Below are 14,154 nucleotides of genomic sequence, written 5' to 3'. Positions count from 1 at the left end.
CGTCTGAATCGAGTGAGGAAGAGCGCAGTTATCCGTCCCACTGGAACCCCAAGGCATTACCAACAGATTAACGCACAATCAGCCCATACAGTAGGATACATCTATCTCTCAGAATAGACTAGTCTTGTCTGTCGCAATGGCACACACGTAAGTACTAGCATCCCTGCTCACAAGCTCTCACTCTCTGCTAGAAAGTGCCGTTAGGAGGCGGAGGCGGCACCAAACCATTACATGTAAATAGAGGGGGGTGTACAGAGGCTTTGGATAATTAACTTTTGGAAGAAAATAAGTTAAATGAATTGTAAGTTTAGTGAGTGCATTATCAATATAAAGTTATATTAATGTTAATTATTGATGAATGATGAAAGGTTACTTAAACATTTTTTTCTTAATGTTCTAAAATTGTTTGGGCCCCCGTGGTGAGGGTGTTTGGGGTGGCCAATAGGGTGGCCAGGATTCAGCTGGGGGTGGCCATGGCCACTCCCAGCCACCCCCCAGCTCCACCACTGCCAGTGAGATCCGTAATGGGCTACCTCCTTGCCTTACCACAGCATCTGACACTATATCTGACAGGGCCACCATGTTAAATTGCTTTAATAAGCATTTTGTGTCCTGTGGCTCTCTGTTTGATTCTGTTTCTAACTCTGCTTCTGTGAACACTCCAATCCGTGACTCTGAACAATGTGGTCTGGGAAATTCTTTCAGTTTTACTCCTTTTACTGTTGATGTTGTTCATGAAGCATTAACCAAGTTAGATCCTAAGAAACCGGCTGGCCCGGACAACGTAGAACCTTTCTTTTTAAAGATAGCTGCAGATTTTATTGCTCTTCCTCTCACTACTCTTTTTAACCTCTCTCTCAGCACAAATGCATTTCCAAAAGTATGGAAGTTAGCTTGTGTCTTGCCTTTACTAAAAGGAGGGGAGGCAACTATTTTAAATAACTATAGGCCAATCTCTAAGTTGTCAGTTCTGGCGAAGGTACTCGAACGCCTAGTGAGTGAACAAGTAAAGGAGTTTTTATGTAAAAATGATATCCTGTCTAAACATCAGTCAAAATGTGACTTTACATTTTTATGAAGATCGGAAGGTTGTGAATTCAAATCCCGCCAGGGAGAATGTCCCTGTAATTGTAAGTCGCTTTGGATAAAAGCGTCAGCCAAATGTAATGTAATGTAATATTGTTTATTATTAGAAATGTATAAATAAAATAACCATTGTGGTGATATCCTTTACAATGTCTCTGCCCGTGGTGTTCAAACGAACCTGATTGCCTTTTTAAATTGGATAACTTTAGTTTTTAGTAATTTCCTGGGGGCGAAACTCCCCCAGGTGGCGTTGTCAGCAAACCGAACATTTTATACAAGCACCACACCGCCACATATGGGAGACCGGGCCTTCTGCTCGGCTGCTCTCAGTCTGTGGAATGCTCTCCCCGACCACATGAGAGCACCACAGACCGTGGAGGCTTTTAAAAAAGGCCTCAAACCCCATCTTTTGAGTAGAGCCTTTGCCTAGACCTTTTTACCACCCTTTTATTTGATTTTATTTGTATTTCTATTGTTTGTTTTTTATTGCTTTTTATTAATTATACCGTGCTGTGTAATGTGTATTTATACTGTTCATGCTCACTGCTTGTAGCACTTCGGGATTTGAAATCAAATATGAAGTACTTTATAAATGAAACTTATTATTATTTAGTGGGAATGCTGTTAACAGCATTCCAACTAACTGTTATTCTACGGACGAAAAATGTATTATTATTATTATTCCGCCGGTATTTTGGCCCTCTTCTCCTCCCGCATTGAACATCGCAGAAACTTAAGCTCGGTCGGGAATCGATGGCTATTACTTTTCTCATTCATATATATATATATATATATATATATATATATATATACATATACATATACATACACTATATATATATTTACATATGCATATATATACGTGCATATATGTGTGTGTCTGTATATATTTATAAACTGTATATTATTTTCATCATTCAATGGACAATGGAGTATTTGTACTTTTTTAATATATACCATCAAACATATGTTCATAAAGTGGATAACTATACAAAACGAAGTAAGATAACTGTTTATGAATATCTGTTCAACTTTATGTTAACTTGTGTAACTCATGAAAGATAAATGAGTGTTTCAATAAAACTATTACATATATAAATGTATAGAGCAGTTTTTGTTTTAGTTGCAATAATATCTTTTTTTATGTATCAATATATAGCCATACATGGTCCATGCATATATTGCAATATGTTTAAAAATATAAGGACCACTTTCCCATATATGGAAATGTATGATCCAGTATATTGTATTACATTTACCAATATATTACAATATATTTTCATTTCATAAGGGTACATGGCTCTGGGGTAGAGTTCTTCAGAATTGATTGTGGCATCTTAACCGTGTGGTCAGATCGTGGCCCGTGAAATGTCTTGTGAATTCTCTGGCCGAAGCTCCAAATAAACCGTCAGTGTTTGCCATCAAAGCTCCAGCTCTCCTCGTGTCTCACTGAGTCCCGACTCCAATTGCTTCAGAAGTTTCCCGCACAGTCATGACAACTATGTAGTTTCTTTATTGGCTACAATGTTCATTGGCTTCAATATCATATTTGTCCGGTGTAGGATAAATATCTGGTTTGCTTTGGGGGGACAATGCTTCACATGATGCCAGAAAGGAAACAAAATTAAATAGAATAGGTCGACTAAAATCCTATAAAAAAGAGATGTATTAATACAATGCTGCATTGATTTGGAGTCACATGGTCACATTGTGGTACAGTAGATACATAGATTGGTAAAATGATCAATCAAAAAAGCACAGCACTGGCTCAGTGAACTATAGAAACTAAGCTTTCTTTAAATAGCCTTTCCACAAGCTTCCTGTTTGTTGTTTTAGCAGAATACCTTGTGGCAGTGACTCTTTCTTGAGAAGTCTACCAGCTCTCTTTTAATATAGATTTATAACATCTGTCATTAACTGTGTTGTGGTGTGGTCCCAGCATTAGATGGGTTAATGTGTGTTCGAGTCAGTTGGTGTGTTCTTCTTTGAACACCAGATGGAGCTGTGTACTCACTTGTTCTCATGATGCCCAGAACTTAAAGCTGCTGACTCTTAATGAGCTAGTTTGGCAGTACATTACATGTCATGACATTTATCTATTAACATTTTTAATGTCTTACAGGTTTTTTCGATGACGCCAAGAGTGACTTCAAACAAGTATTGAAGATGAATCCAGATTTTGAAGATGCCAAAGTGAGCCTGAAACAGACACTTCTGGACCAGCAGCACAAGATAGACAGGGGATACTGACAACTCCATAAACTATAGAATTTACCTTTTTATAAATCCTGAAATCGGTTGGCTTGAAGAAACAATCTGTGAATCTTTGTCAAATTATTTACAATAATGTACAGCTATCGTATCGAAAATTATAATTGTATTTGATCTGAACATGAACCCTTTGTTAAAGATATCAGAATGAAGATGAACCTTAAAGTAAACACAAACCACATAAAAAATAACCTACACAAGGAACAGAAACAATGAAAATAAAACTATTGCTGCAAAAACATTCAGTTAGAACCTATGAAACCAAGTAGAAATCCCACAGGGATGGGTGCAACATTTTGATATGGTTTTTGTTAAGCAGAGCATTGATTATTCCTTCTTCTGCACTGACTCAACACTCTTCCAGTTGGAACATATTGTTATGGCCTGAACATATATCATTGCATAATTGGACAGAGCAGACTAATCGACCCGGGTGAAACGATAAGTTTTACTCTCTTTAATAAATGTTAGTGCATCATCTTGCAAGTAGGTTTGAGAATATGCACAAACAATAATCAAATGTTAGATTACAGTCATTATAAAGAGGCTCAAAGGCAAAAAATCAACAAAAGCACATTAAGGAAAAGTGGAATTTATTATTAATTGTGGATTATTTTGTTCCTTCTTGAAATATAAAAATGTAATATATGTATAATATCAAATACAAATCTACTTTTGCTGAACCATAAATACTTTTTTTACACTACTGAAGAATGTGTGTTTTTCCTTTCCATACATATGTTTTTACAATATGTTCTTAATAAACTAGGCATACATCAGCTCACCCTGTGTGTGTGTGTGTGTGTGTGTGTGTGTGTGTGTGTGTGTGTGTGTGTGTGTGTGTGTGTGTGTGTGTGTGTGTGTGTAGAATCCTTAGCAAGCCTCACCTGTGTTTTGTCGTTAAGTGGAATATAAAGCAGCTGCTGATGTCTCAGTTAATCATCCAGTCCCCTTCCTTTTAGACTTGTGTTTTTGTTGGAAGGTGTGCTGGACATTGCCAAACTCTGATACTGACTGTATTCTTTTTGGTTTTGCTGCTTACAAACTGCACCATGCTGAGGCTTGGGAACATGTAAGTTACATTTCTTGTAGATTTATTTCTATGTGTGTACTTAATTGTCTCTAAATGATGTGTTTTATGTATTCAAGCTTGTTATGGATGGCTGCAGCTATCATCTTGGGTCAAGCCAGGCCTAATGTGAAGCTAAATTCACAATCAAGTAAGCTTCAATTCTCATTAAGTCATTTTATACAGCATATTAAGTCGGTTTAAATTCTCCTCACAAACCTTTTCTTTTAACAGGCAGTGGGTTAAGGTCTGACTGTGCCGCAAATGTAATGAGACTGTCGTTGGACAAGGCTTTAGCAGTGGGAAACCAGATTGAGGTGGAGGCTATCAGTAAGTACTTACACTGCTAATAATGAGCTGATTGGTTCATCACTGAGGAAAGGGTTCCCTGACAAAGCTTATTCTCTCCCCTCAGATGGCACCAAGCACATTTTGTTGACACCTAGCATGGCTGCTCAGTGCGGATACAGCATGGAGTCTGACCCGTGGGGTAATACCAGAATCTACACCTCCCTGATGGGCTGCTTTGTGGACAACAAGGTTTGTTTTGAGCTAAAGTGGTTTAACAGCATTCAATGTCATTTTCTACCAAGTTTAGTTGGGGCTACATTTGCTAATTCTGTCTCGAGTGACTGAATTAATGGCTCAACAAGCTCATGGTTACTCCCATTTTTGTGTTTCCCTGAATTTAATTTTTAACCCCTTACCCTTAAAAGACATGAAGTACATTTCCCTTTTTTGTTTGGTACATCCCTAAAATGTTAACACTGCTCCACTCAAAACTGTATTCATCTGCTAGGTACTTTCTTGACTCATTTGTTGCTAACACAAATATCCATTTAGACTTCAAATGTGTCCCTGAAGGCGAGGATATTACATTTTCAATGACAAAAAAGCTGGAACCAAAGAATATTAGGGATTTTTTTTCTTAATTTGTTGTTATATATTTATAGGATGATGCTACATTTAACGTTGGCTTGAGACTCCAGATGTATGGCGAGAATCTATCAGACGTGGTCAGTCATGACGTGTATCAGACTTGCAGCTACATTCGCTGGGCCTCCAGGGAGATCTTCTGTGACAGGAACTACATGGAAGTAGGTCATCTTTACATTGATGATTCCACCATCTTGTGTGTATGGAAACGAATGCTATAACCACCATTTTCTGTTTTAGGTTTCGCACCACATGGCTAACCTTGATGCTGAAGCTAAGGGTCAGACTCGGGATGGTAAAGACGACAAGCTCAACTCCAATCCTGAAGTATGTTGAATTAAACTGTTCAGATACTACAGTTTAATTCCTCCCTACACCAATGAGGATTTAATTATTATTTGTTCTTTCCTGTAGGCCTCTGGTGCATCACAAGGTATCTGGAAGATGACGTTTTACACCCCAGAACCAGTGGCCATGGTGCTGCAAGAGGCTGAACAAGCCGGCTACGCTGCCAAAACTACCTCTAGTCGTCTGGTTATGCGAAGCCCGTACAATACAGCAGAGACTTATTCAGAGGATGTAAGCAACACACTCCTATACAGTGTTTCTTTCCTTTCCCTCCTTGTCAATTATATTAAACCTCTCCTCTCTTTAGGTGGCTGGAATCCCCATGGAAGTTTTCAGGGTGAGCGCCTACTACATGGCACCACAGGGTCTGAATGTAGTGAACTTGGCAGCTGCTTGTCCCAAAGGTGAGTCCTGAGCAACATATTTCCTTCACAGTAAGCTTAATAGTTGCACAGTTAACCTCAACCGCTCCATTTTGTCATTAACAGGTGGCGTCCTCTTCACCGAGGATATGATCTCTTGGCACGTACCTCGCCGTGTGACTCCTCTGTTGGAAGGCAGCATTACAGTCTCAGAAATGCACATGGGCATCAACGGGCAGAGGCTTGATAGAACTCAGATGGTCGCACGGGGGTACACACTGAGCACCACAGACTTCCACATCGTCGTCGAGATCCCAGTGGGCTCGCCTGATGGTTACTACAAGGTTGGGGAAATCTCTAGATTAGAAATGCAAGAGTCACTAGTGCATTTGCATGTTTTATTGAAATGTCATGAATTATTGCAGAGCCATGCCCCAGATGACCAGTACCACATCACCTACTTCGTGGAGCCCATGCTTGAGGTACTGTGGAGGGAAGATGACACCCAAGATGATACCAGATACAAGGTTTTGTTCCCCATCATGACCCCTCTGATGCCTCAACCTCCCCAAGTCCAGGATGGTAAGAGTATGAAAGTATATCCTAAAGAATGCTAAACCCATTAAATAAAGTCTTCAGTTTTTGCAAAATGGTGTATTTGGATGGGATTTGAAGCCAAGTACAAAATCCACTTTTGCTTACAAAGAGCACTTTTAAATAGCACTCAAGCCAACTACTCAATTGTTCTCTATCAATGTTGAGGCTGGTTTAGAATTTGTAAACCTGCCACTTTCTGTTCCTCAGACACTGTCCCAGAGACTCGAGTGTTCAGCGTTCTCTTGGGAACCTTCCTCCATGACGTTGAGCTGAGGAACATCACCTTCTCCTCCGGGGTCCTCACTGTTGAGGAGAGCAATGCCAAAGGCTTCACAGTCCAGGAACACAGCTTGGCTAATGGCGCCAAGAGCTTCTCTCTTCAAGTGCCCTTTGATGCCGATGTTGTCTTAAAACATGTATGTGACATTATAGATTCAAAATATCACTTTGTACCAGCATATTTTCAGTGTTGCTGAGCTTTTATTTCATTTGTTGCAGAATCCTGAGCGCATGGTTACATCCTACTTCCTCCCTCTGATCTTTGGGTTGATCATCCTGCCTGAAGAAACTCCTTTTGCTCTCCCGGTCGACCTGCAGGCCTCTCTGCAGGATGTTGGTGAGATCATATTGAATTTGCTTTTGACAATATCTTTATCAAAAGCAAACATATTGGAGTAAAAGCTACACAATCAAATGGATAATGCATGTTTTGCTGCTTTAGTGCTACCCATCATGGCTGGCACCTGTGACCAGAACCAGTTTCACATCAGCGTGAAGTTCGGGAGTCACGGCTCTAATTTCAAGGCTATCGTTGGACCTCGAGAGCTGACGGCTGAGATGGCTGAAGACTACAATGTCTATGAGAACGGCACACACCTCAGCCTCATTCTGCCATACACTGCCAAGGACGCTGTTTTCGAGGTATGTCAAAACTACAACATCCCACCATAGATCTTCTGCATTGGCCAACTTTACTTTCTTTTCCACAGCTGCTCACTGCAGAATCAGTCAAATCCAGAATTGACCTGCTTCTGTTGGATCGTGCAAACGACTGGGTGCTTGCTGATCTCTATCTGGCTTGCTACTTCCCCTTAAAAGCAACTGGTAAGATGTGACATCTAAGTATATTTGCTGCTTTAATTGATGGATTTTTGTTGCTTTACACATTGCCTGCTTCTTCCTCCAGAGTGCCACCCCAATGGCACAATGACGGCTGTGGCTGTGAAGGTTGAATCTACTCGTAATCTGGAGCCAAGTCAGCTGACGCTAAAGGACCAGTCCTGCACACCACAGTTCAGCGACGATCGCTTTGCATATTTCTCCTTCAGTGTGGATACCTGTGGAACCACCAGAACGGTGAGTGTAAATCACATTTAAATATCAAAAGGGCTTTTTGTCAAATGTTAATGCGTTTTTGTTAAATAGTTCTTTGACAACTACATGATGTATGAAAATGAGATCGGCCTGTCTTACAACAACGCCAAAGGAGCAGCCAACACATCACCAGTTGATCCTGATTACAGGTAAAATATTTGATTCTGTATACTTGGAGATTAACACCTTCAATGTATGTGTTTATATATTTTATTTTTCCCCTAATAGGCAAACCATTTCCTGCTTCTATGTGGTCAATAAGACTCAGGCTGTTGCCTTCAGCGCTAAACCAAGAACCTTTGAGCCCGCTGCAGAGATCGGCGCCGGGCAGCTGATGGTGCAGATGAGGCTAGCCCAAGGCATGGTGGAATTTTACAACCTCTTGTTCATGCATACAAAACACTGTAAATGTCCAGGCCTCCTTTCTCTAACGGGACTCTTCTCCTGCAGATCCATCCTACGAGCTCTTCTACCAAGCAGAGGATTATCCAGTGGTGAAATATCTGCGGCAGCCTCTGTATTTTGAGGTGGAGCTGATGCATTCTACCGACCCGCACTTGGAACTCATTGCTGAGAACTGTTGGGCAACCCTTTATGAAGATAGGACATCTCTGCCAAGCTGGGACATCATTGTGGACAGGTAATGTACTGCAAAACTAACTACTACATGTTCTCGACTGAGACCTTTGGTCAGAAGTGAGTTGTGTAAACACTGTCTTAATGATCCACTAAAAAGCATTCTAATTTCGTTTAATGGCAGCTTTATTTTAACTTTCGAATTCCTTCACTAGCTGTGAGAATCACGATGACGGCTATGCCACAGTTTTCCATCCCGTTGTGAGTGACTCCAGAGTTTTAGTCCCGTCCCACATCAAGCGCTTCTCCGTAAAGATGTTCACTTTCACTAAAGATGACGAGGTTCTGAAAGACCAGGTAAGACTTGTAAATCCAAATCAGGAGTCTTTTGGCCACTGCTGCATGTAGCCCTGTGTAATAAATCATCCTGTCTGTCCACAGATCTATATCCACTGTGATGCAGTGATTTGTGACACAAGCAGCCAGGCAGATGGTTCCTGCAGAGGCCAGTGTGTGCATCCTCCAGGTCAGAGCTACTCAAGACCTGCAGGTGTAAAAAGGGGTAAGTGATCGAGTCTGATCAAATGTAGTCGATCTGGATGTGCAGCTGGTAATCTTTACTTGTTTTGCAGAGCGAAGAAGCACCGACTCAACACGCCGAAAGCAGATCTCCTCTGGGGCAATTATTCGGTCTAACCTCTGAATATTTTCTGAAGTGTTTACATTTTGTCGTTTGCACCTTATGTATATTTTTCCATTGTTTGGCTCCAGGACCAGGGGAACACAGTTTTATCTATGAATGTACTTCCTTTTATATTGATGGATGACGATAACGACTCGCTTATTTTGAAAAATAAACGAATATAAAAAATAAAAGCCACATTTATTCATAGTCTCTTTTATCAATGTGTTGCATCTTCTGTGGTCAATTGTAAAAGCAGATTTTGTGTCAACCAGTACCCTCATAACTCCAACAAAATGCAGAGAATCCTCAAAATATGTAGAACTTATATCTTGTATAATAAACAAAATGAGTTGTGTTAGGCGCTAAATGAAATACATTCTGAAGTTATTATTTCCCCATTGTTAAGCCCCGCCTACTGGAGATGCACTAAAATGGGATTGCGTGTCCTCACTTCCGCCTTTAGGAAACACAACAATGGAGCAAGACAACCCTCAAATACTTGGAAATGCTCACTCTAAGTTTAAAAACCAGAACTTCAAATGTGCAGAATAACTGTATACAAAGTGTATCTCTTCCTGCTTACAGTTCAGGTACCGTTTGGTCAATTTTTGGCGATGTATAGCAAGTCTGCAGTCTGTAGGCTACTAGTGTTACAGCTTATTCTGCTATCCATCAAATTCTGTGACCCCGGTTAAATCTAACATCCATTGTGTTTCTCTCAGTTTGTCATCTCATTACATGTATTGTTTGAGACTTTCTTTAACACTGTCATATTTCCATAGGGAATGTGAAGCCTGTGGTGATGACTGTTTTATCATAATTCACTCATGGAACTACATTTTGGGGGTATTGGTCCGCACGTACACGTTGACTGTACCTACTGTGTTCTCTTCTTCCCTTCTCTTCCCGGACTTCAAGCCGGCAACATGTGCTTTTCTGCTACTCAAAGCCAACTTTGCACCTTCGATGCATCGCCTCCGACTCCCTTCTCTCGGCACTACACTGGTGACCCTGACATTAGTCTCGCAGAAGTTTCCAAGACTGGACCGAAAATGTCTAGAAACGCCGTTTTTATCAAACTGCCGGATTTTTGGAGACGTCCGTGGCTGCCTCGTGCACACGGACTGAGCCTCGGTGCGTCCTCTGCGGAATGGCCGGGGACGTCGCTCGCCATTCCCACATCGTTCCGGCGCTTGGAGACAGCAAGCCTTCCGACCACATGGAGACGATACTTGACCTGCTAGGTACGAAAGAACCCGACTTCTTGTTCACGGGACTGTTTCTTCCAGACATGCGGCTGTGGCCCACCCCCCGGTGGAGATGCCCTCGCCCTCGTTGGGCCCCTGCTCTCTCCTGCGGCCTCCTTCCGACAGCCCGTTCCATGGCCCGACCCTCGCCTGCGGCCCCACCCTCCTCGGCCCCTGTGGTGCTTCCTCCCGGACGCGAGGATTGTGTCCATGTTCTGAATTCTGGGGGGGCTTGTGTAGTGATCACTGTTTATCAAAATTCACTCATGGAACTACAGGTTGGGGGTATTGTTCCGCACGGACACACATGTTGACTGTACCTCCGGTGTACCTACTGTGTTCCCTCCTTTCTCTTCTTCCCTTCTCTTCCCAGACTTCAAGCCGGCAACATTGTGCTTTTCTACTGCCCTTTCTGGTGGATTTTAGTCCCTCTTATTTTTTACTTCATGTATCCATGGTTAGTACACAACCCTCTAATCAAAGTAGCAAAAAGGTACGTTGGGGAATCCGGGAGAACCGTATGGTCAAAGGGGCTTATCAAAGCAGGGATTGGTAACATTACTCTGGGAGAATAGGAAAATAGCACATTGCAGTTAGACCCGTGTAACTACTTCCCTTGCCCCAACCCTAGGAAGCTGGGGCGGGCAGACGGCTACATCTGCTATGTAATAGATGGCAGTTACACTAGCACCATGTGAGCACATGGCGAACGCCACACTGCGCGCAATAAACTCCACCGAGATGATGACTAACTCCTTCGAATTGTACGACCCGGTGGCACGCGTTCACCCCAGCCGTCTAGAAAACCTTACCCATAGTCTCTGCATTAGTAGAAGGAAAAACCGCATAGGCTTACACCTTGGCACAACCACGGGTTGTACTCGTATCATAAAAAACACATGCGGCGCTGAAAAATTCAATCTCAAAGACTGTCTAGTAAAAGGATTTCCCGATAGAATCAATTCGTCCCAAGCATTCCCTAATGTCACGCATACCTCTCTTCTCCTAGCATGGCCTACCGATGCTGGGGCAGGGGCTCCGCAAGACTATGTGTGGCTGTGCGGAAACAAGTTATATCAAGTCTTAGCACCCTTTTGGACGGGCACGTGCACCTTAGTGGATTTGACTCCAGCAATCACCGTTCTCGACTCATTGATGCATACCACACACCACTATCCAGAATTCAGACATCCCGACCACCATAGGGCTAAGAGGGCTTCAATGACATCTCACGGCGAGAAGGGTTTCAGCGGGGCGTTCCCCTGGTGGGGCTCCGTGAATAACGCTCATAATATAGACAAAATACACACACGATTGGAAAACCTCACTTTCGAAGTTACTCAAGGTTTTCAGGCACTGAATCCGTTTATGGTAGCAACTAGAAATATGCTAATACAACATCAATTTGCTCTAGATATTCTGTTTGCCTCAAGGGGGGGGGCCTATGTCACGTTATTGGAGACTCTTGTTGCACATACATTCCAGACATATCAGAGAACATGACTCGCACCATACAACACCTTAACGCACTTCTGGCAGACATGAAGGCTGACGATGTGGACTACGACCCTGTAGGCTGGGACTGGTGGTCCTGGCTCACATCGGGAGGGTGGGAAGGTTGGCTGGCCAGAATAGTCATGCCACTCCTCACCATCTTAGCCTTGCTCCTCTGTTGTACATGCTGTGTAGTTCCCCTCATGAAGAAATGTTTTTCTAGTATGATCTCCTCTGCATTCGTACAATACACCGCTCTACCTCAAACCATTGACAAAGTTACGACCAACCCAGATTCAGCCCCCACTGATTCCGACACTGAAGAGTCAGACACTGAACTGTAAAATTGTGTGTAAAATTGCCATTCCCTCTTTTCAGTATTCTTTTGCTTTTTACATACGGAGTCTGTCCTCCACAAAAACAGCCATTTTCCATGATATGTTTATGCTGTGTTTACTTAAACCAGCGATGGAGTGTATTCATTGATGTGTTATATCAGTCTATCCTGTCATTTGTTTTATTTTCTTGATTGATCAAATATGATCAAAAGGGGGGGAATGTAGTGGCAATTTCTTATGTTACTTTATATGGTAAAGCCAAATGATTATATTATGCTTAGAAATTGTATTGGAGCAACTCAACCTGTTGAACCACAAGGGAGCATCCCGCCAAGGTCGTACCTGAAGAATGCGGCCCTCCCTAAGGGAGGATTGTAAGATAATAGTTTTCTGTAGTTGTCTTATCTTTTACTTCCTGCACAGCAATCAGTCCTCTATAAAACACACACACATATTATACCCTGTGTGCACTCCTGCAGACTACTCTATACTCTGTGAGACATGTACCTTCGAGGCGCCTCGAATAAAGATCTTAAAAGACAACGCTGCCTGCTTTCACCAGTTTATTATTGATTACTCTCATTGTACATCTTTACAGTGTTGACGAGTTTAAAATATCCACAACAGTCCCTCTTATTTTTTTTTATATGAATATAAAACAAATCTTTCAACAAATGGCTTCCATATAATGTGAGCTATTGACCCCAAATCAATGCAGCATTGTACAACATAACTAGACGAGAAGGATAACACCTCTTTGTAGAATTCAATTGCCTTTTCTATGAATATTGTCATTGTTGGGGAATAATTGACCAACCTTGAGCAGCCGTTATCTCCCATAAGGAGGGGCTGCCCTATCATATTGTTGATTTTGCCAGTTTATGACGGGACAACTCTCTGTCAGAGATAGTTATTGCTGTGGGACACCTGGAGCACATCCTTCTCTGGGTGTTGATGACCCCAAGCCATAAGCGACAACAAATGTGATTCAGTGTCCTCAGCTGTTTAGTCTATCTATTGTTTCATTTCATCGTTTATTTGGCACGGACAATGCACAGTAATGAACACTTACAGATGTAGCACTGAATTTCAGACCCCAGCTTCCTGCCTACGACCTGCCTAAGACCAGTATAGATGAATGTTAGGCCCTCCCACTATTTTCCAAGAGGGCGTTGCCAGATTTTCAATTCCAGGTTTTAACCAGGAGATGGCGCTTCATTCACAAATACAGAAAGACAAGTTTCATGGACTTTCAGTTGTGTTTTGAAGAGCATTTGAAGTGCCAGATTTAGATTTCAGCTAATTTCCATCCGCAGTCCCTCATAAAACATTTAAGAACATTATATTTTACAAAAAAAGCTAAAACAAAATACATTATTTGAAAAAAGTTCAAAAGAGCAAGAGCAGCATACACAAGTATTTACCACATGGCAGTACAATATAGCAGCTACGACATATAAAGTGCTACATAAAGTGCAAGAGAAGATACCCCTTTATTAAAGTGCATTTAGCGCTGACTGCACGTCTGTTTATTTCTCAACCATTCTTTTAGTTGACCTTTAAAGCTATTGAGAGTGGGACAATCCCGTATCTCAGTTGGGAGGCTATTCCAGAATGAGCTGCCTTTAAAGGAGAGTACATTTTGTCCAAAAGTGGTCCGTCTATGGTGGACTTCACAGTCTCCTCTTGTTTCTGACCTATGCAGCGTCCATTGTGTTTTTTGTGGATCCATCCATCTTCTCCTGCTTATCCGTGGTCGGGTCGCGGAGGT

General features: G+C 41.9%; 1 protein-coding gene across 2 annotated transcripts in view; it reads left to right on the top strand.

The window, feature by feature from the left end:
* The first annotated feature begins 4,303 nt into the window (after nt 1-4,303).
* The window catches only part of LOC307015246 (uncharacterized protein), a 31,750-nt gene continuing 21,899 nt past the window's right edge, over nt 4,304-14,154 (top strand). Inside the window, exons 1-21 of one of the 2 annotated variants that reach the window (XM_079643752.1) lie at nt 4,304-4,429; nt 4,507-4,577; nt 4,661-4,756; nt 4,842-4,966; nt 5,380-5,523; nt 5,603-5,689; nt 5,777-5,941; nt 6,018-6,114; nt 6,199-6,416; nt 6,498-6,654; nt 6,877-7,085; nt 7,168-7,285; nt 7,391-7,590; nt 7,659-7,773; nt 7,856-8,025; nt 8,095-8,192; nt 8,272-8,402; nt 8,494-8,683; nt 8,835-8,976; nt 9,061-9,181; nt 9,252-9,516. In XM_079643752.1, the coding sequence (XP_079499878.1) occupies nt 4,410-4,429; nt 4,507-4,577; nt 4,661-4,756; nt 4,842-4,966; nt 5,380-5,523; nt 5,603-5,689; nt 5,777-5,941; nt 6,018-6,114; nt 6,199-6,416; nt 6,498-6,654; nt 6,877-7,085; nt 7,168-7,285; nt 7,391-7,590; nt 7,659-7,773; nt 7,856-8,025; nt 8,095-8,192; nt 8,272-8,402; nt 8,494-8,683; nt 8,835-8,976; nt 9,061-9,181; nt 9,252-9,322 (2,745 nt within the window). In that variant the 5' untranslated portion in view covers nt 4,304-4,409 and the 3' untranslated portion in view covers nt 9,323-9,516. Of the gene's footprint in view, nt 4,430-4,506; nt 4,578-4,660; nt 4,757-4,841; nt 4,967-5,379; nt 5,524-5,602; nt 5,690-5,776; nt 5,942-6,017; nt 6,115-6,198; nt 6,417-6,497; nt 6,655-6,876; nt 7,086-7,167; nt 7,286-7,390; nt 7,591-7,658; nt 7,774-7,855; nt 8,026-8,094; nt 8,193-8,271; nt 8,403-8,493; nt 8,684-8,834; nt 8,977-9,060; nt 9,182-9,251; nt 9,517-14,154 lie in introns of those variants that run through there. The other variant, XM_079643751.1, reaches the window with a different exon arrangement.

This window comes from Notothenia rossii (assembly GCF_949606895.1).
Source record: "Notothenia rossii genome assembly, chromosome: 8".
Taxonomy (NCBI): domain Eukaryota; kingdom Metazoa; phylum Chordata; class Actinopteri; order Perciformes; family Nototheniidae; genus Notothenia; species Notothenia rossii.
This window is presented reverse-complemented; position numbering and strand designations above follow the sequence as displayed.